We start from the raw sequence: 17,371 nt of genomic DNA on the forward strand, positions 1-17,371 counted from the left end.
ATAGTATAAATATTGTATGATTTTTTTTAAATTCAAAAATGATAAATAAATAGTTAGTTAATGAGTGATAGTATATAGAGGGAATAGATATGGGGGAATAGTTGTAGAGGAGGAGTTATAGGGGGAGGAATTTTTTGGAGGAAGATAGTAAAATATAATAAATAGTATGTTTGGGGGGAGTTGGATGGGGGAATGATCGGAGATAGCCTTAGACCGTCCACAGCGATAGGAGCAAATGGAGGAGTAAATCTACTGTTTGACACTGTAGATGTACTGTTTGACACTGTAGACAGAGAGAGCGTGGGAAACGAGGCAAGAGCAAATTTGCTCTTGCCCTTGCCATTGTGGACAGCCTTAGTCCCCCCTCTCAACGCAATTCTCCTTCGTCTCCCCGCTTCCACCGCAACCCCCCAAGGCTCTTCTCGCCGCCGCACCAGCTCGTGGCACCCTAACCCTAAAACCCTTACCCCTCGCCTCCAACCCCACGCTCCCATGGAGGGGCGCGGAGGCTAAGCATAGCCAACCCATCGCATATCCCCATGGATTGAGTCGTCGATTCCAAGGCATGGGTCCAAACCCTAGCCTGCGACAGCTGGCCGCTTCGGCGGCGGAGGTGGCGTTGACGGCGTCTGAGCCGCCGCCGCAGCCACGGGCGCGTGTGGTGCGTATCCTCGTGCACGATGCTGACGCTACCGATTCGTCCTCCAGCGAGGATGAGGCGGCGCGGCCTCCTCTGCGCAGGGCGAGGGGTGGCAGCAGCAGCGTGGGCGCGAAGCGCCGCGTCATGGAAGCGGCCGGGGCTAATTCGCCCGTTCACTTCCGTGGCGTCCGCCGGAGGCCGTGGGGGCGCTGGGCGGCGGAGATCCGCGACCCGCACAACCGCCGCCGCCTGTGGCTGGGCACCTTCAGCACCGCGGAGGAGGCTGCCGCCGCCTATGACACTGCGAACCTCCGCCTCCGCGGTGCCAGCGCCCCTACCAATTTCCCGTCCGCTCGTTACGCGCTGTCGCTGCCACCAGAGCCAGCCAAGCCTATCATCTCGCTGACTCCTGAACCAAGAAAGGTGATCACCTTGCCACCAGTACCTGTGAAACCGACCGTCCCTCTTCAGGTGAAGGAGGGTGGGAACTATGACGGCCAGGTGGAGGGAGGTTGCTCGGAGCTCAAGGCTTTTGCACCAAAGCCAATATGGGAGATGATCCCTGTGAAGCGCAAGAAGCGTTCGGGCTGTGGCAATGGCAGTTGCCTGCGCATCGCCATCCGTGCTGCTTCTGTCTGCGTGGAGGAGGTTGGCGGGGCCTGAGGGCCCAAGTACCTGTAATTACTATTGCTAGAAGCTTATTATCTATGATCTATCTCTATAGCATCATTAGAACCTGGTATTGTATAATTTTGGTTAGCGTTAGACTGTCGATGTGAAAACATATGGTTCAGGATGCGATATGATTGGGTGATGCTGCTATAATGTATATATGGTGTTCTGTTACATTCGGAAATATGTTCCTGATCTGTGTGATGCAATATGCCGTGCTTGAATGTGGAATTGAACTGTCATATACAATCTAATCTCTTGATGTGAGAACTAATATAATGTTTTCGACATAGTAGTGGTACATCATTGCTTATAGTTGGTTACTGGGATTGTCTTTGTGGAGTGCAAGGTATTGATCTATTCTTGAATTGTTTGTCTGTTTGTGTGCGTGTCAAGTTCGTGGGCTTTTTCCGGTTACACTGCTAGTGTGCAATTAAATGTGTTGTCGTATGTGGGCCCATGCGGGTAACTATGACATGAATATTCCTCTTATTCCATGATTTCCTAGAATTTGTATCTTGCAGTCATGTCCGAATTGTTCCTCTTCAATTATTACTTCTGGAATGTTTCTCTTGATGTTGATAATGTTTTGCTACTCTATTCACTTTATGCTTGGCAAGGTGCCATCTTTATAGATGACCGATGATGGCTGGTTGGATAATCCATCTGTACTCTTTGCTCGATACACATATTTCTGTGCTATGAAAAGTTCTTTTAAGAAAATTGTATCCTCCTTGTGATGATTTTAACTAGAGCAGATGTGGTCAGTCGGCAGAAATGATTATCATGTGTCCTTCAGTCCAAAGCTGTTGCTTACTTGACTTGGTCATGTGAGTTTCAGTTGTTATCCTTTCAAGATTTGTACTGCTTTTCTTGGTGACATTGCGAAGGCAATGTTTTATTTTATTGGCATTTTTGGAACAATGCTGTTGTCTTTCTTTATGCTGGCTGCAAGGCTGAATTCAATATTTGGTTTGTGGTCGCTGAGATAAAAACATGATTTGCACAACTTTTCTTTGACATATGCACGCGCACACATCTGTATCGTTATTTTCTTTTTTTAATTTGAGTTAGTGGCCAGTGCTGGTTACTTTGACCTGTACAGCATCTCTTAGTTTTTGGTCCTGCGCGTATGTTTGCTTCAAAGATGAAGACACAGTATGCTCGTAGTTCAGCTGTTGGACCCTTGGAAGTGAACGTCTGCAAGTCTGTTTTTTTTTTTTGAACATGTCTGCAAGTCTGTTGATCTTGAGAGCACCTGTAGGTTACGTTGCTATGCATGGCCTTGTACCATACATGATACAGCCCTTGTTCAGTGTTAGATTTTACTTCTTGGTTCTGCATTTGCTAATTTGCTTCTTGGTTATGCATTTGCTATGTCACTTCTTGCTTGGTTCTGCATTCGCTATTCTACTTCTTGATTCTGCATTCGCCATGTACACTGTAGTTCTGCTTCTGAGTTACCTTGCTCCGTATCTGCGCGTAGTCATTGATGTAGATAGAGTGCCCTTGCGCCTTGTATCTGCGCGTAGTCATTGAACAATGTCAATGTAGCGGTGAGTTTTGCAGAGCTCCATCCGTGGCAGTGCGATCCCGATCCTCTCGGTTTCGCTTTGCCCTGATTCATGCACCGAACAAAATTCAGGAGACATGTTTCTGGATAGCTGAACACGGTACAGTTCGCATAATGGGCTGCCAGGCCTGACATAGGCAATGAAGAAACTGTTGCCATCACCCAGGGCCGTGTTTGGTTGCGTAGCACGCACAATTCCTGAGATAAGAATCTCACATGTATGGAGTATTAAACGAAGTTTATTTGTAAAAATTTTTCACGGATGGGTATAACTTTTCACGACGAATCTAATGACAGTAATTAATCGATGATTGGCTACAGTGATGCTACAGTACCATCCTCTAATCGTGCGGTCAAAGGCCTCATTGGGTTCGTCTCGCGAAGTAGTGCAAGGTGCAAGGTTGTGGAGTTAGTTTTACAAATTGCCTTTATTTAGTACACCTAATTATTGGTCAAAATTTTTGTGATACTTTGCTACTACCAACCAAACAGGGCCCAGGTCTTCACAGCCTACAGTCTCGAGACCATGCCGTTTTGTACCAGCCATCGTTATCGCGCTCAGTGCGCTACTACCTACCTGTGCCCCAGGAAGCCAGCAACATCTTGCAGGCCATGATACACAAAAATATAATCGACTAAGAGCCAAACATGCAGAGTGAAGAACAGAGGGTTTTATCCTGACAACTGCTAGGCTATGTCAATCCTGGTTGGATTAAGGCATTGTAAGTTCACGGTCCCTGTGACCAAACCAGATATCAGAAGGTACAAGCTGACAATCCTTTCCTTATTTTTTTTATTTTTTGCAACTCCATAATGTTAAAAGGTTATAATACAAGGTTAATAAAACACCTAAAGCTCGCACACTAGGGCCTCTCTAGTTTAACATGCAGTTTGCAGTTCACCACCATACCACCACATACTAGGGTTAACCGTCAATAACAAATAGAACGAATGTTCTAGACCATACAGCAACCAAGCCGGATCCAACCAACGATCCATAGCTACTCTCATCCTCCCAGCAGTTTCCCCTGTCTGAAAGCGGAAACTAACTGATACCAGACTCAGCTAGTGAAGGCACATTGCCCTTCACGCATGCCGATGACAAACATTGCCCAAAGGCATGGCATTCCCTTGACAACGGTATAGCATACCTGGATAGTGCCAGGTAGGATGGTATAGTTGCTTCTCTACTGACCTGTTTTTGCGCGTTTCATACCACCGTTGCTGAATGGAGAGACGCTCCCAGGATGAGGGCTGTCCTCTCTCAGGGTTGAATTTAGCATTGCCAGCTCCCTGAGCTGTTGCCTTTTGTAGAAATCTTGGGACTCATCCTGCAGCAGATACCAAGATGACCTTGTAAGCCAGGCATAAGTGAACCTCATTTGTTAATATATGAAACTTAACGATTAGCGAGAACCAATTGTACACCATGTGAAAACGTCCGCAAGGTCCAGACTAGAACATGTTAAAAAATTGGAACCAATAAATGGTAGGCAAAATTCAAGAAAAGAGTTGTGTGACAAGTAGGGGAGCTACAGGTAAGCCAAAGGCATTTTTTTATCTAGGAATGAATGATGTGGCAATTCTTGGGGATCTTCTTCACACCATTCCTTTTTTTTAAGAAAAAAAAGCTCTTTCACGTAAATTGTCCCTGACATGTTTAAATTGCTATTTTCTTGGCTTTTCTCAGAAATCAATTATATTGCATTTCCTGCTGAATTGATCCTGGAGATTAGTAAAGGCCTAACCATATAAAGATCTCTCAAGTACAAATATTTCCAGTGGGCAGCAGGGAGGGGCGTCACACTGTAATCTAGCAGATATAGATATACCATGCACATAGTAATAGGGTGCATAAAAATCACTCACCACGGGTTTTAGCAATTCTTCTATAATCTCCTGTGCATGTCTCAACCTTGCATCGATGATACTAGCAGGGAACTCAGCCTCAATCAAGATATGCAGCGGATCACTCAGGTGCTCATAGCCTGGTTTTCCTCGTAGTTTGTCCTCCTTGAAAAATCATGAACCATATAGGTAAAGCTTGTTGCAATGAAGCAGAATCAGGAAAGCAACAAGCAAAAGCAGAGCAATAAAACAATTATCTGTTTAGCAGGGTCGAATAGGGATAGAGGAACTCCAATTTATGTTAGTGAGAAAAAAGAAATGACAGGTAACCTAGGCTAGAAGTACAATGCAAGATTGCAAGTGTAAAAGCAACCAGGTATTCAGGTGAGTTGCAGAGGAACCCTTAACATTTGCATGAAATATACAAGTGTTTGGGCACATGAGAGAAACTTTGATTACACCATTAGAAGTTCAAGAAAACAAATTGGAATTTCTAGGCTCCTGAACTATATATTTTCCAGAGAGCTCCATGAGATACACTACCTTAATTTGGCGGGTGTAAATAAGGACTGAAAACTTCTCTTACCTTCCCTGGATCTTTGATGGAACCCTTTCCTCTAATGAAAACACGACATCCAGTGGATGCTTCTACCCGCTTTAGAGAATTACCTCTAGGTCCTAAAATGCGCCCCACAAAATTGAACTGGGACAGAAGTGAAAATAATATCAACATAAAGCTTAAAGTTTAATACTCTTTTGTGTGAACTTCAAGAGAAACTGCACAAGTTGGAAGAGGGCATACATTCGGATAAGAATCAACTGGGACGTCCAGACGAAGAATCTTCTTTACAACATGCGAGCTAGGACTTGGTGGTGCTCCTTGCCAGTCCATACTGGTTCCTTGAGGAAAACCTAATCTCTTTTGTATTGTTCATAAAAGGCAAAGATATACTTTATCAGTATTCGTGACAAAAAAAACATCTTAAAGCATGTGCATAACATGAATGCCAGTACATCTTGAATGCATTTATCATATTAATGCACTATGGCTCTAAAATATCATTATCAAGCAGATACGAGGTTCATCTCTATCAATGATAACAACCAGGACTCCCAGAGGAAGAGCACATTCATTTGTGCATGAAGTACAGAAGAGAGTCAACCACTTGATTGAAAATACATTTTTAAGTGTTACCTCTTGTAATCCGCTCCAAGGACTGAACCCATTGCCAGGGAGATTAGATCTGGGGTTTGGAGAAGACATTGGACTAGGACTTCTAAATCGATGCCTGTCGAAATCGCCAAATCCATGGTTGTGGACAATGCTTGATACCCGCATAATCTCTGGGTAGAACAAAGGCCCGAAGTTCATTTAATCTTTTATAACAAGAAATAGATAATTTGTTGATTAGAGCTAGACTAACAAAGGTCAGAAGATGGCACTTCCACTCCATGAGAATCGACACAAGAAATGATCAGAAAATACCAAAACATATGGACATTGATGTAAATCATTTTGTTATGCCTGCAATATATACAGATGATCACTAGGTTATAGGAATAATTTCTTTTACAGGATGGTCCAACCAAATAACACTTAGTCAATTAATAAACACTGGACCATCAATCTACAATGTTAAAAATAAAGGGAATCTCCTATAAGTCATGGTCAGATAATATGCATTGCACACAAGTTGGAGTCAGCTGACAGGGCACGATTACCCCATCAAGCAAAAAAAATTTAGGTCACCAATGCAAAAAAAAAAAGACAAAAAAAGGTATGCCGGTTCCAGTATCAGCAATAGGAAAAGATTGTATAATATGAAGAACGATTCCTTTATAATATTAACAAATCTGTTCATAACTAGGCCGGAAATTTTATTTCTAATAAGTAAAGCAGTCATGCGTATGCTCTGTTATGTCTTCACCATCTTGATGGTAGTGTGCACTGAAAAACATATGTTGATCACCACCAATAATATCTACCACTTGTACAGTACAGGAGATTTATCATTGCTTTTATGTACTTCTGTGAAGATCAACTGTAGCCTGTAATCCAAACAAGTTAATAACATATGCATTCCTTTGAAGCATACCAAATAGAGATGGAACCAAGTCACGAATGGTTCGACGAAGATGTTGATCTGAACCATCAGGACTACAGAGTAAAAGAGCCAGATCGATCATCGACGACACCAAATGATGGCATTATCTCTTAGAAGCCTGATCATCTAATCTAACAAATTGATTAAGCATCGCAATACAAATCTAAAGGAAAGAAACATAGGGAATTGTAAGGACCAAAGATCATAGACAGAGAAGCAGCAGGCAATGCCATCCAAACTGAGTACTCACCCAAGGCATTGGGGGCGCTAGTAACCAAAGAAAACTCTCATCACAAAGCAAGAAAAGACAAGGCGGAGATGAAAAGATCTCACCTTGACTCAACAACTTGTTGCATATAGGCAACACCTGCATGAAAGGCCCCAGCTTCTGGTGTTCGGCGAGCAACTCGGCTAAGTACTGACTGCAAGAAACCAAACAAACCGATGATAATTGTTAGAGCCATCACAATACCATCAATTAAACCGAATAAGAAAAGGGGGCAAAGAAGCTTGGCATCAATAATTGTCGAATAAAAAACAGAAGAAATCCATGCGCCGCTCTACCTATCAACATCTGGATTGCTTCTAATCTGAGGGGAGAGGTTTCGCGCAGGGGAGAACCCCTGGCTGTAGAGCCCCGACATGGCGGCGGCTCTGGAGAGTGAGGGTTGCAATCGAGGAGGAGGTGAGGTGATTGAGAGAGATACGCAGCCAAGAAGTGGAGGCGAGGCGAGGAGATGGTGTGTGCGGTGTGGGGTGGTAGGAAGAGAGGTAAAAAGGCTCGCTGCTTTAGGGTGCAGCCTGCAGCGGCAGCAAGCAGCGTAGGGGGAGGAGAGAGAGGAAGAGGGGTTGGCAGGCAGCCGCTGCCGCTCTGGAAACCCTTCTCTCTCTCTCTTCTTGGTTGCAACACGACACGACGGAAATTTTGATCAAAACAAAAACAAAAATAAAGAAAAAAACTTGAGAAAAATGTCCTCCCCCTGTTTTCTTGAGTCACGTCAACAAGTCGATGTCTACATTTTACTACAATCCGATTTGCGAATTTTTTACGGTTTATACGGTTTATATGTATACGATCGCACTCGTATAATGTATCTTCGATTCCTTAAAAATAATATATATGACATATTACTACAGTGAGACTTACAATCAAGTTCATTATTTTTTATGTCACCTTTAGCAAGAAGTATGTTATAACTCTCTGCAGACATTACACATATTGTTTGTATATATAGTTGTACAAGTGCGTACTTTTTTTTTTTGCAAAACGGTTTCCTATCTACCATGACGACATGGATGACAATTTAAAAATGTCGCTATACAAGTTTACGTGACATATAATTATATCTACCTGTAAATTAGTCATCATGGCATATAGACTTTTGTCGTATAAGAAAAACGACATCTTTTTCGCGTTTGTAGCGTCACAGATAATTGTTTGCTGCACATACACATTGAGCATTTGAGCTGTCTTAAAGTTGCAACTATATTCGTATAAATATGCAGCACAAGAATTTCAAAGTTTCTAACGGTTAGGCTTTATAAAGGTTTTAGACTACTATTACAAACCAATTATATTTATGTTCTCTCGTATTGTAGTGCCCCAATTTCATCCATGCCTATGTTACCCGACAAACCACCACAGCCCAGTGTTCGTTTCCTCAAATCCCATGTCTTTTGGTACATCAAGTGTGATGCAAAGCTGGGAATCTTGGACAAGCCAAGCCCTGATGCTACTGTTCTCAAGCTGTCCATTTTGTCATTAGAGCATACTCAAAAATCCCCTTTCCCTGGCTTTGGTCTTCCATCCAGTACATATGTGTTTTCTAATAACTCAATTTTGGCTGTCAAGCATTTAGTGGGCATGGACCCTCATGACTAAGACTGTATCTTATTGGATTCTTGAATGGTATTTGCTCCAGCAAGCTAGCCACAGGGAACTTTCATGTTGCTATTTTAACTAGCCGTGTGCGTAGAGGCTCACAGAAATGGCCGGGTATCATCATTTTCCTCGGCAAAATGTGTCGGTTGCTGGTGAGCATGGCTGTCCCCATCGGTACACAGCGGCAGGATACTATCAACAGTCGGGGGAGTAGCTTGTAGAACTTAGAGTCAGCCATTGTGTGGTGGATACAGTACAGACTTTTCCAGGCTATCGATAGCGACACCCCTCTATTGCTCGGGAAAAAAATGAATAAATTGTACTCCCATCAGCATAAGTAGAATATAGCGCGCACTTTTTCTTCTTCTTTTCTGAAAAAAATACGAATTTCCTGCAGAACTATCACATGGTTATAATTTTACTACTATAGAATTTGTATCTTTCTCCATGTTCCGAGCTTCGGCTGATTGTGGCTGGTAGCTGGTGCTGATTTGTTGTAAGAGAAAAGTACTGCTAGCTGGTGGCTGATACTGATTTGGTGTGAGAGAAAAACACTGTTGGCTGGCTATCTAACAAACCAGCTAAATATGTCCCAGTAAACTACGTACCCTTTTATAAACTACCATTACATCCAATTAAAAACATCAAGGATATTAAATTATATCTTTTTTGCAAAAGTGTAAAACAAGGAGCATATAGAATCTTAGCTATTTATTAATCAGGATATTTTATCTGTAAGCCAGCCAATCCGTTCTAAAAGAATCCCAAATGTGCATATTTCTTATTACATCGATCACCCACAGTAGGCAGCTCATAACAAAATAAAAAAAATCTCCCTAAAAATCGTAGCCAACACCTCTCTCTAAGCTATTACTAACTACGGATGAATCGAACTAGCAATGCAAAAAAGGGGCCATGAATGCTTTCTTTCTTTGTACCAAATGGGGGAAATGTTCATCAATTCTAGGTAACCATTTGGTACATAATTGTGGACCACAGTAGCCAGCTGACAGAGGCAAGTGTGTCTGTCAGACAAAATACAAATGTTGGATCCAAAGGAATAATATGGAAATATATAGTTTTGAGAAATTCGGCGAGGTGTTAGTACTGGTATGTAATCAAAATATGAAAATAGTAATACTGCCAACCGATTTCTGTGATAAGTTGTTGTGATCTGGTTATCTCTCTCTCTCTCTCTCTCTCTCTCTCTCTCTCTCTCTGTTCAAGTGAATGTACTCTGTGTTGCCACAGTTGCTGCTTTCTGTGCCATGAGTGATCTTTTCAGTATATGTGCTGCATTTGGTAAGCAGGTGAAGTTGGAGTGCCTGGTAAGTCTGTAAAAGCTAATGATGTAAGCGCCCTGATTTCCTCGAGGAGGCCTGACTGACGAGAACCAGGTAAACTGGATGCTCTGATCCGGGCATCAACTTTTGTGTTGGCCCTTCCCAGTTGCTGCTTCACTCATCAGCCTTCACATGCGTCCTGCAGGCTGCAGCTCCATGCATGCTCCGCCGGTCTATGGCAATGCCATGATTCAGATTTCAGAACAAGAGGAGAGGAGAGAGACAGAGAGAGCATGTACTCCTACCAACACACGACCTTACTGTGAAGTAAGTTTATACCTTGCCAGTAAAATACTAGCAGTAAGGCACTGCGAGCTACAGTCAAAACACCGTACGCAAGCAAAGCATTGCCAAGAACCCGTTTGAAGCATGGGAAATTCCCCATGTCCGCCATTGTCTGTGATCGGTCGGTGCTGCTGCCACAAGCTCCGTGCACATGTTCTTGGAACATGTACGACGTTGACTCCAGCTAGGCACAGGCACGCCTAGCTAGTAATGCTTGGCTGTGCAGGGACGAACGCACAACACAACACAACAATACTACGTCCAGACAGAGAGCACTACAGTACAGACACCTACACTACACTTTTTTTTTCCACGTAGGGCCAGTCCGAATTTCATTACTGATGGGTAACGAAATTAAATTACAGAGTCTTCTAGGATAACAAAGTAAAAGAACTGAAAGGAAGTTTAACCCAGCTACAAATTCTGACGCAAACGTGTCCAGAGGCAGAAAGGTTCCGACCTAAACATAGCGATCTACTAGACAACCAAAAGGGGAGCAGGTACTGCCGCAACTACAGCACCACAAACTTGCTAAACAGACCTATGACAGTAAAAAGAAAGCGCTTCGATCACCGCAATAGCACCATCCCTGCATCATCACCAGCAAATTGAGTGTGGAAGTGCAGCGCCGTCTTCAGAAGAGCCGCTGCGCCTGTCTCCAGTTCCTCCTTGTTTTGACCTGCTTGAAGACCTGCCCAGTATTTTAGAAAGGAGCTAGCTGAGCACACAATCTCAGTAGGCGATCTAATTGATTTTTTCTCAAAGCAACTATTATTTCATGTTGTCCAAATCGCCCAGCAAATGGCAGCTAGGCCAATTATATGAAAGTGTTTCCTGTTGGGCAGTAAAGCAGTTATCCATTGCCAGAATTGTCCAAAGGAGGTGGATCTATGACTTGCTTCTAAAACAAAAGCCAGCGGACTCCAAATATATTTAGATGAATTGCATTCGAAGAAGAGGTGATCAATTGATTCTAACTCATTGCAAAACAGGCAATGCATATCACCTGACCAGTTTCTTTATGCCAAGTTATCTTTTGTGAGGATAGCGTTATGTTCTATCAGCCAAAGCCAGATTTTGATTTTCAGGGGGAGTTTTGCCTTCCAGATTAGATTATATTGAGCTCCCTATTCATTGGAGCAGAGTTGCGCGTAGGTAGATCTAACAGAAAAGAGGCCATTGTTCTCCCAACTCCATTTTGGTTTGTCATCCTCTATGTTCACAGCAAAAGCAGAGACGGTGCAAAGAAAGAGAAGAAAATTAAAGGCAACTGTCGCATCGCCCGGTACGGTCCTGCTAATCACGTTGGTTAGCTGCGGCGCTTCGTCCTGCTAATCCCCCTTTTCCGGACACGGTGAGCGACCGGGTGGACCAAGAGTCCAGGAGGGCGACGCAATGATCCCGTCGACAAGAAAGGGGCCAAGCGAGCGACCCCAAAGACCGAGCTGCTGCGGAGGCAGAGCCAGGCCACGCACGGCGTGGCGTATCTGGGATGGCATGCAAGATGCAGCAGAGACGAGCGGCAGCATCTCTCGCTGGTCTGCAGCGCCGGAGGAGATTCGCGCGGCGTCGCCTGCTCGCCTCGGCATAGGATTCCGTTGGAGACGGGCCGGGCGGTGCTGTCGCCGGGAGGCAGCGCACGGTGCCGCGCCCAGCCGCCGCCGCGCGCGCCTCGGCTCGCTATCCGACACGTACACGAGGACACGGCACGCAGGAGAGCATGCCGCCATGGATCGAAACCGACGGCCCAGGCACGCGCGGCGGAGCTGTAGCAGCGGATCTCCACCGTCAGGTCGCTAGCTAGGGGCTCAGGAGTCAGGACTCGTGCGGGCGGCCACCTACCGCACCTCCCCGGGCGCGCACATGGCGGCGTCATTGCGCGGTGGTGCATCCAATGCGCGCGGCCGGCCGGCCAACGGATCGCGCGACGCGCTAAATACGACATGACAAAGATATCTACCGCTGTACGGCGCCTTGCCTGTCTGCCTGCGGGGTTTTGTAATTGTATCCTGCCCGGCTCCGGCCTGCGCGCAGAGCATCCAATTCTCCTGCCTCCCCGACACTCCACCGGCAGCCGCAGGCCGCGCCCGGCCGATCCATCGGTCGATCGGCGCAGTGAATTCGTGGGGAGAGGAGTGTGGCTGGGCGCCGCCGGCACGTCCGTTTTTACGGCGGCGCCGTGGTGGCGACCGTAGCATACTAGCATTCGTGGGGAAAGCGTAGGAAACGTCTGACCAAATACGTGCACGCAGCCACGGCCACGGAGAGCTCCGGCGTTTCGTCGGAAGCATCGTCTCCCTTAGCTTGCTTTCTGCGGCATCCCTTCCCATCCATGGCGTGCCGCGACCTGCGCCGCAATACGTCGGAATCCATGCGGGTCCACGCGACCACGTCCTTCACCGTCGCTCCGTCGAATAGCTTGCGTGCACGGTCGCCCTCGGCAAGCCTAGCCGTGACGGCGTGCCCATCGAGCGCGACGGTGTACCGCGGAGCACGACGGTCAAGTCTTAAGTGGCAGGTCAATGTCGATCCATGGCGGCCGCCGCGACGAGGCACCGGCGTCGCTGCATTAGGATTTCCCCCGAGCAACTGCTGGCGCGCGGCGAGGCGTGGAAGAGCGAGCTCGCCCGTCTCGCAGACGGCCGCTGCCCTCGCAGCAGAGGCCGGCCATGGCGGCGGCGCAGGCGAGAGACAACACGGCGTCCCAACGGCGGATCAGGGGCGGAGGGCACAGGGAAGCTGGGAGACGCAGCGTAGAGAGCCGCTCGGATCAAGGATTGCTCGAGCAGCTCGAGGGCGTCTTCCTGCCACTGGGTGGCTAGCTGCCCTCGCCGCAGAGGCTGGCGATGGCGGCGGCGCAGGCGAAGAGGCAACCGCCCTTGCGGACTTGCGGTCTTGCGGCCGCGGAGCCCCGGTTACGCTCAACACGCAGCGGCCTGCCGGCGGGGCAGGGCACACTCACAACGGAAGCTGTAAAAGCTGCAGCGATGTGTGGTCGACGTCGAGCAGGCCAATGTCAGAAGGCGCATGATGACCACGCGGCAGATTATCGACGCCGGCGGGCCGGCGATGGACCTCGCCGTGCTCTCTCGAGATTATTATCACTTTAATTGCTGGCTGAAACGATACGCGCACGAGGCAGGTCACGTCAGAAGCATTCTGCTATATGCCTGGTATGCGTCCCCGACACATCTGAGGAAGTAGCCGATGTCAATCCGGTGCCGGGAAATGAAATGTGCCTAAAAATGGAGAAGAAAAAAAATTATTGTCAGAAGTGGGATTTGAACCCACGCCCTCGTTAGAGGACCAGAACTTGAGTCTGGCGCCTTAGACCACTCGGCCATCCTGACCTTATTGTTCAGCTACTCATTAAAATTTATAAAACTGTTTAACACTTACGCTACTGATCAACAGTGTGTGTGCTGCACCTTGCACAACGTATAACAGAGAGACATACGGTGTTTTCGAACCTTATGCACGATTAGGAACAGCAGCTGAGTCACCAACAATGCAACATGCCTGGATGATCTTAACAAAATTAGCGAAGATGAGCAAGGGTTCTACACAAAAGTGATAGGGGGGGGGGGGGGGGGGGGGGGGGGGGGGGGGGGGGCTTTGAGCTGAAGATGAGGTTGCCGAGCTCCTCCAAGTATGCACACGAAGGAGAGCATGCTGCCGCTGGGGAACTCAGTACACTCGACCAGCAGAGAGCCTAGACCCTAGCGCTAAGACATGAGTGAGTTCACGAAGACACACGGCTTTCATCATTTATTGGTGGTAGTAGACAGGTTTTGATAAATCCGATAGGCCAAGTACCAGCCAAAAAAACTAGAGCAATTTTGAATTCAAAATGTTGGGCACCATTGATTTTGGGGGAAAAAGGAGGGGGGGGGGGGGGACGCTCACCCAACAAAATAAAAAATCCCTCAGCGCTGGTGCTCGCATTATGATTTCAAATTACTTTTAAAAAAGGAATACTCTGAGCAAAAAAAAAATTATGTTCATTCCTAAATCAATATTTCGACCTACCCACAAGTCGACTTTAGGGTCTTCAATTCACATGGTATTGCCCTGGACCCTGGTGAATGATATTGGAGATTGGTCTCCAAGCTTTTAGAACCTATGACAAGATTTAACCGCAATCTACAAAGCAAAACAGCAAAATTTTCCACGACTGGGCTACAGGCGTACCAACCTAAACTGTAGGAACAATTGGACAGAGAACACACGATACTCTGAGCTTATTGATATGCGATGCCAGCAACTCTTTCCAAAATATAGCATAGTGTTTTGTCAATTACAGTTTACAGGACAACATTTGACCGTTCAAAATTTCACACATGATCTACACTTTGTTACAAAAGAACATCAGAAAAAAAGGCTTCCAAAGGGCAATTCGCAGACATGAGCACTCTACCTGCAAATCACCCATGAAATCACTGCAACTGATGGAAGATCCTACAGGTAAAATGACAAAAAGTCATAAGAAACTTGTGTCGCATGAGTAACGGAAGCAGAATAAATTTCCTGCGCACACACAGGATACATCCTTATTGAAAAAACACAGGATGCATGACTAAAGGTCATGTAACAGAACAAATTTTCTATTTTGCTAGTTCAATATTTTTCACTGCAACATCTGTCCACTGTAACTATTGCAGGGATTAGTTTTTCGAAAAAAACAAGTGCAGGGACACACACTAAGATCCTAGGCAACAATCGCTGATAAAATTATTTCAGCTCTAACCAAGTAAGCATAAGAATGCTAGTTTATCTTATGATTCGAGTCTAGAGCAGCATATGGAAGGAATGTATTTAGTTCATTTGGAACTTCAGAATTCAGACATCACATAACAATTCATTTACCTAGACAAGTTCAATGTATGCCATAGGTGCATTGTCTCCCCGTCTTGGAAATGTTGGGACGATCCTTGTGTAACCACCCTCTCTGTCTCCATACCTGTCTGCAACCTCAGCAAACAATGCATGGACGATATGCTTCTCATAAATGAATGCCAGAGCCTGCCTCCTCTTGTGAAGAGATCCATCTTTTGCCAACGTGATCATCTTCTCAACATACTTTCTCATTGCCTTTGCCCTCGGCTTTGTAGTCTTTATCCTTCCATGCTTCAGCAACTGTGTTGTAAGACCACGCAGAAGTGCTTTCCTCTGATCTGGAGGCCTGTTAAGTTTTGGAACGCGTCTCCCGTGCCGCATTGCAACTATCCTTCCACGAGCATCAACACTGAACAACCGATGCTCAAAGCTTGAGTTCTCTACAATACATTTGACAAAACCAGTGGGTGAGTTTATACAAAAGCAGTTTTTTATTAAAAACAACAGCCTAATTTATCAGGGCTGCAATTTTCTAATGAATTCTGAGTGAAAAGGCTGATCTGTTGATATATTTTGGCATGGTAACAAGCAAAGTGACAATGTTAAGACAACAAATAGGTAGACAAAACTAGTTACAGAAGATGTGCACACTATCATTTTAGAATGGTCAGCCAGATTGTATTACATGTGTGGTAACAGCAAATAATGACAGGATTGCTGAAAAAACTTATCAACTTGTATTAAATAACACATTAAAAACAACACTACAACTTTGATGTGTTGAGCATCGTTAAACTACTAGAAGCATAAATTTCATGTCAATGACATATTATGTCACATTTAGTAGTGCGTTAGCATGCGCTAACAATTGACGCTCCTAAACTTGCAATTGTTACATAAAAATTAAAAGCTCTGCCCCATTCCTCGAATCGCTTCCACCCCCTCCCCCGCAACTAGCACATTGCAATGTCGCGTTGACCCACTAATTTAAGAGACTTCAGTACGATTCCTTTACCGGCACCAAGGGATAGAAGATTCGAGACGGGCGCGAGGCCGGAGAATGACCCGAGGCAGCCGACCGACGCCGCCGCGGGCGAGAAGGACGACCGGAGCCTGCCCGCCGGAGACGGGCGGAGCGTGGTGAGGGCCGCACGGAGGGACGCCATGCGCCAGGTCGAGGCGGAGATCGCCGGCGACGGGGAGGCGGAGGGGAAGGCCGCCATGGCGGAAGCGAGCGGGGCGAGCGGAGGCGTGGGTTTGGCTGGAGAGGTAGGCGAGTGGCGAGGCCGGCTCGGCTTTGAACCGGATAACGTTTGCTGAGGAATTTTTTTAATTTTTATATTAATTTTTTTTCCGATTTATCAAAATTATATGCCGATTTTTTTTTCAAAAATATCATCCTGCTACCAATTCATCCGGCGGAAGGTAGGTACCGCCGGATGAACCGGCGGCAAACATACCGCCGGTTCATCTGGCGAAAGGTTATTGTAGCGACTTACCGCCAAATCAACCGGCGGTACTGTAGCAACAAGTCTAGCGTTGTTTAGATGAAAAATTCCCGGTGCACTCCTGATGAGCAACACGACTTGTTTAGATCTGATTTTTTAGATCTAAATGTTGTGTCGATTATTTAAACACCAGAATGATTCCAAATGAAAAAAAGTTTGAATTACAAGTGCACCTGCCGCCGGTTCATCCGCCTTCATTCCGCCGGTTGAACTGGCGGTAGGATGTCATTTTTGGAAAAAAAAAATCGGCATATATTTTTGACAAATCAGAAAAAAATAATATAAAAATTAAAAAAATTCTTTGCTGAGCTCGTGCTGCGGATTGGGTTGCGCCTTGCTGGGCCAGATGTAATGGGCTTCCGTATCAGGCCGAGTGGGCTTGAATGTGAAATGTGCCAAATGGGCTTGATTGTGAAATGAGATTAATGGGCCCCACAGTATCTTCACGTACCAGGTCGTTGTCAACGTTTACGCTACCCGGGCTGGCATGTGGCAAGTGGCATGGTGTTCGTCACTTCTTTTTTTTTCCTTCCTTTTTAAGTTCTTTTTTATTTTGTTTTTGTGTAAGGGGGTGCTCTTCAGTTTTCACTTCTTATTGCCCACATGCTGATATGCTGACATTTTACCTAATCCAGTGTACTTTTGCTATTACTAGGTTGCTAAAGAAACCAAGGTCCGC

At 45.8% G+C, this 17,371-nt stretch overlaps 3 protein-coding genes and 1 non-coding gene across 5 annotated transcripts; 1 reads left to right on the plus strand and 3 right to left on the minus strand.

The window, feature by feature from the left end:
- Nucleotides 1-356: 356 nt before the first annotated feature.
- LOC120689488 (ethylene-responsive transcription factor CRF4-like) lies at nucleotides 357-1,582 on the plus strand. Its single transcript, XM_039971765.1, has one exon. It carries the CDS (start codon nucleotides 566-568, stop codon nucleotides 1,301-1,303), a length of 738 nt encoding a protein of 245 aa, XP_039827699.1. The 5' UTR covers nucleotides 357-565; the 3' UTR covers nucleotides 1,304-1,582.
- Nucleotides 1,583-2,651: 1,069 nt separating this feature from the next.
- LOC120689487 (KH domain-containing protein SPIN1) lies at nucleotides 2,652-7,732 on the minus strand. Of its 2 annotated transcripts, none has more exons than XM_039971764.1 (8): nucleotides 7,403-7,732; nucleotides 7,172-7,260; nucleotides 5,929-6,077; nucleotides 5,536-5,652; nucleotides 5,320-5,436; nucleotides 4,755-4,898; nucleotides 4,081-4,216; nucleotides 2,652-2,834 (listed from the first exon to the last, which is right to left on the minus strand). In XM_039971764.1, the coding sequence occupies exons 1-8, from the start codon at nucleotides 7,480-7,482 to the stop codon at nucleotides 2,773-2,775; spliced, it is 894 nt and encodes a 297-aa protein (XP_039827698.1). In that variant the 5' UTR covers nucleotides 7,483-7,732; the 3' UTR covers nucleotides 2,652-2,772. The 2 variants fall into 2 exon arrangements, with proteins under 2 accessions (XP_039827698.1, XP_039827697.1); XM_039971763.1 differs by having other exon boundaries at nucleotides 2,800-2,930.
- Nucleotides 7,733-13,614: 5,882 nt separating this feature from the next.
- TRNAL-CAA lies at nucleotides 13,615-13,698 on the minus strand. Its single transcript has one exon. It is a non-coding gene; the product is annotated as a tRNA-Leu (tRNA).
- An 886-nt stretch (nucleotides 13,699-14,584) lies between these two features.
- LOC120689490 (50S ribosomal protein L17, chloroplastic-like) lies at nucleotides 14,585-16,499 on the minus strand. Its single transcript, XM_039971766.1, has 3 exons — nucleotides 16,200-16,499; nucleotides 15,215-15,624; nucleotides 14,585-14,806 (listed from the first exon to the last, which is right to left on the minus strand). The coding sequence occupies exons 1-2, from the start codon at nucleotides 16,405-16,407 to the stop codon at nucleotides 15,215-15,217; spliced, it is 618 nt and encodes a 205-aa protein (XP_039827700.1). The 5' UTR covers nucleotides 16,408-16,499; the 3' UTR covers nucleotides 14,585-14,806.
- Nucleotides 16,500-17,371: the final 872 nt, after the last annotated feature.

This window comes from Panicum virgatum, chromosome 9N, assembly GCF_016808335.1.
Source record: "Panicum virgatum strain AP13 chromosome 9N, P.virgatum_v5, whole genome shotgun sequence".
NCBI classification, from domain to species: Eukaryota; Viridiplantae; Streptophyta; class Magnoliopsida; order Poales; family Poaceae; genus Panicum; species Panicum virgatum.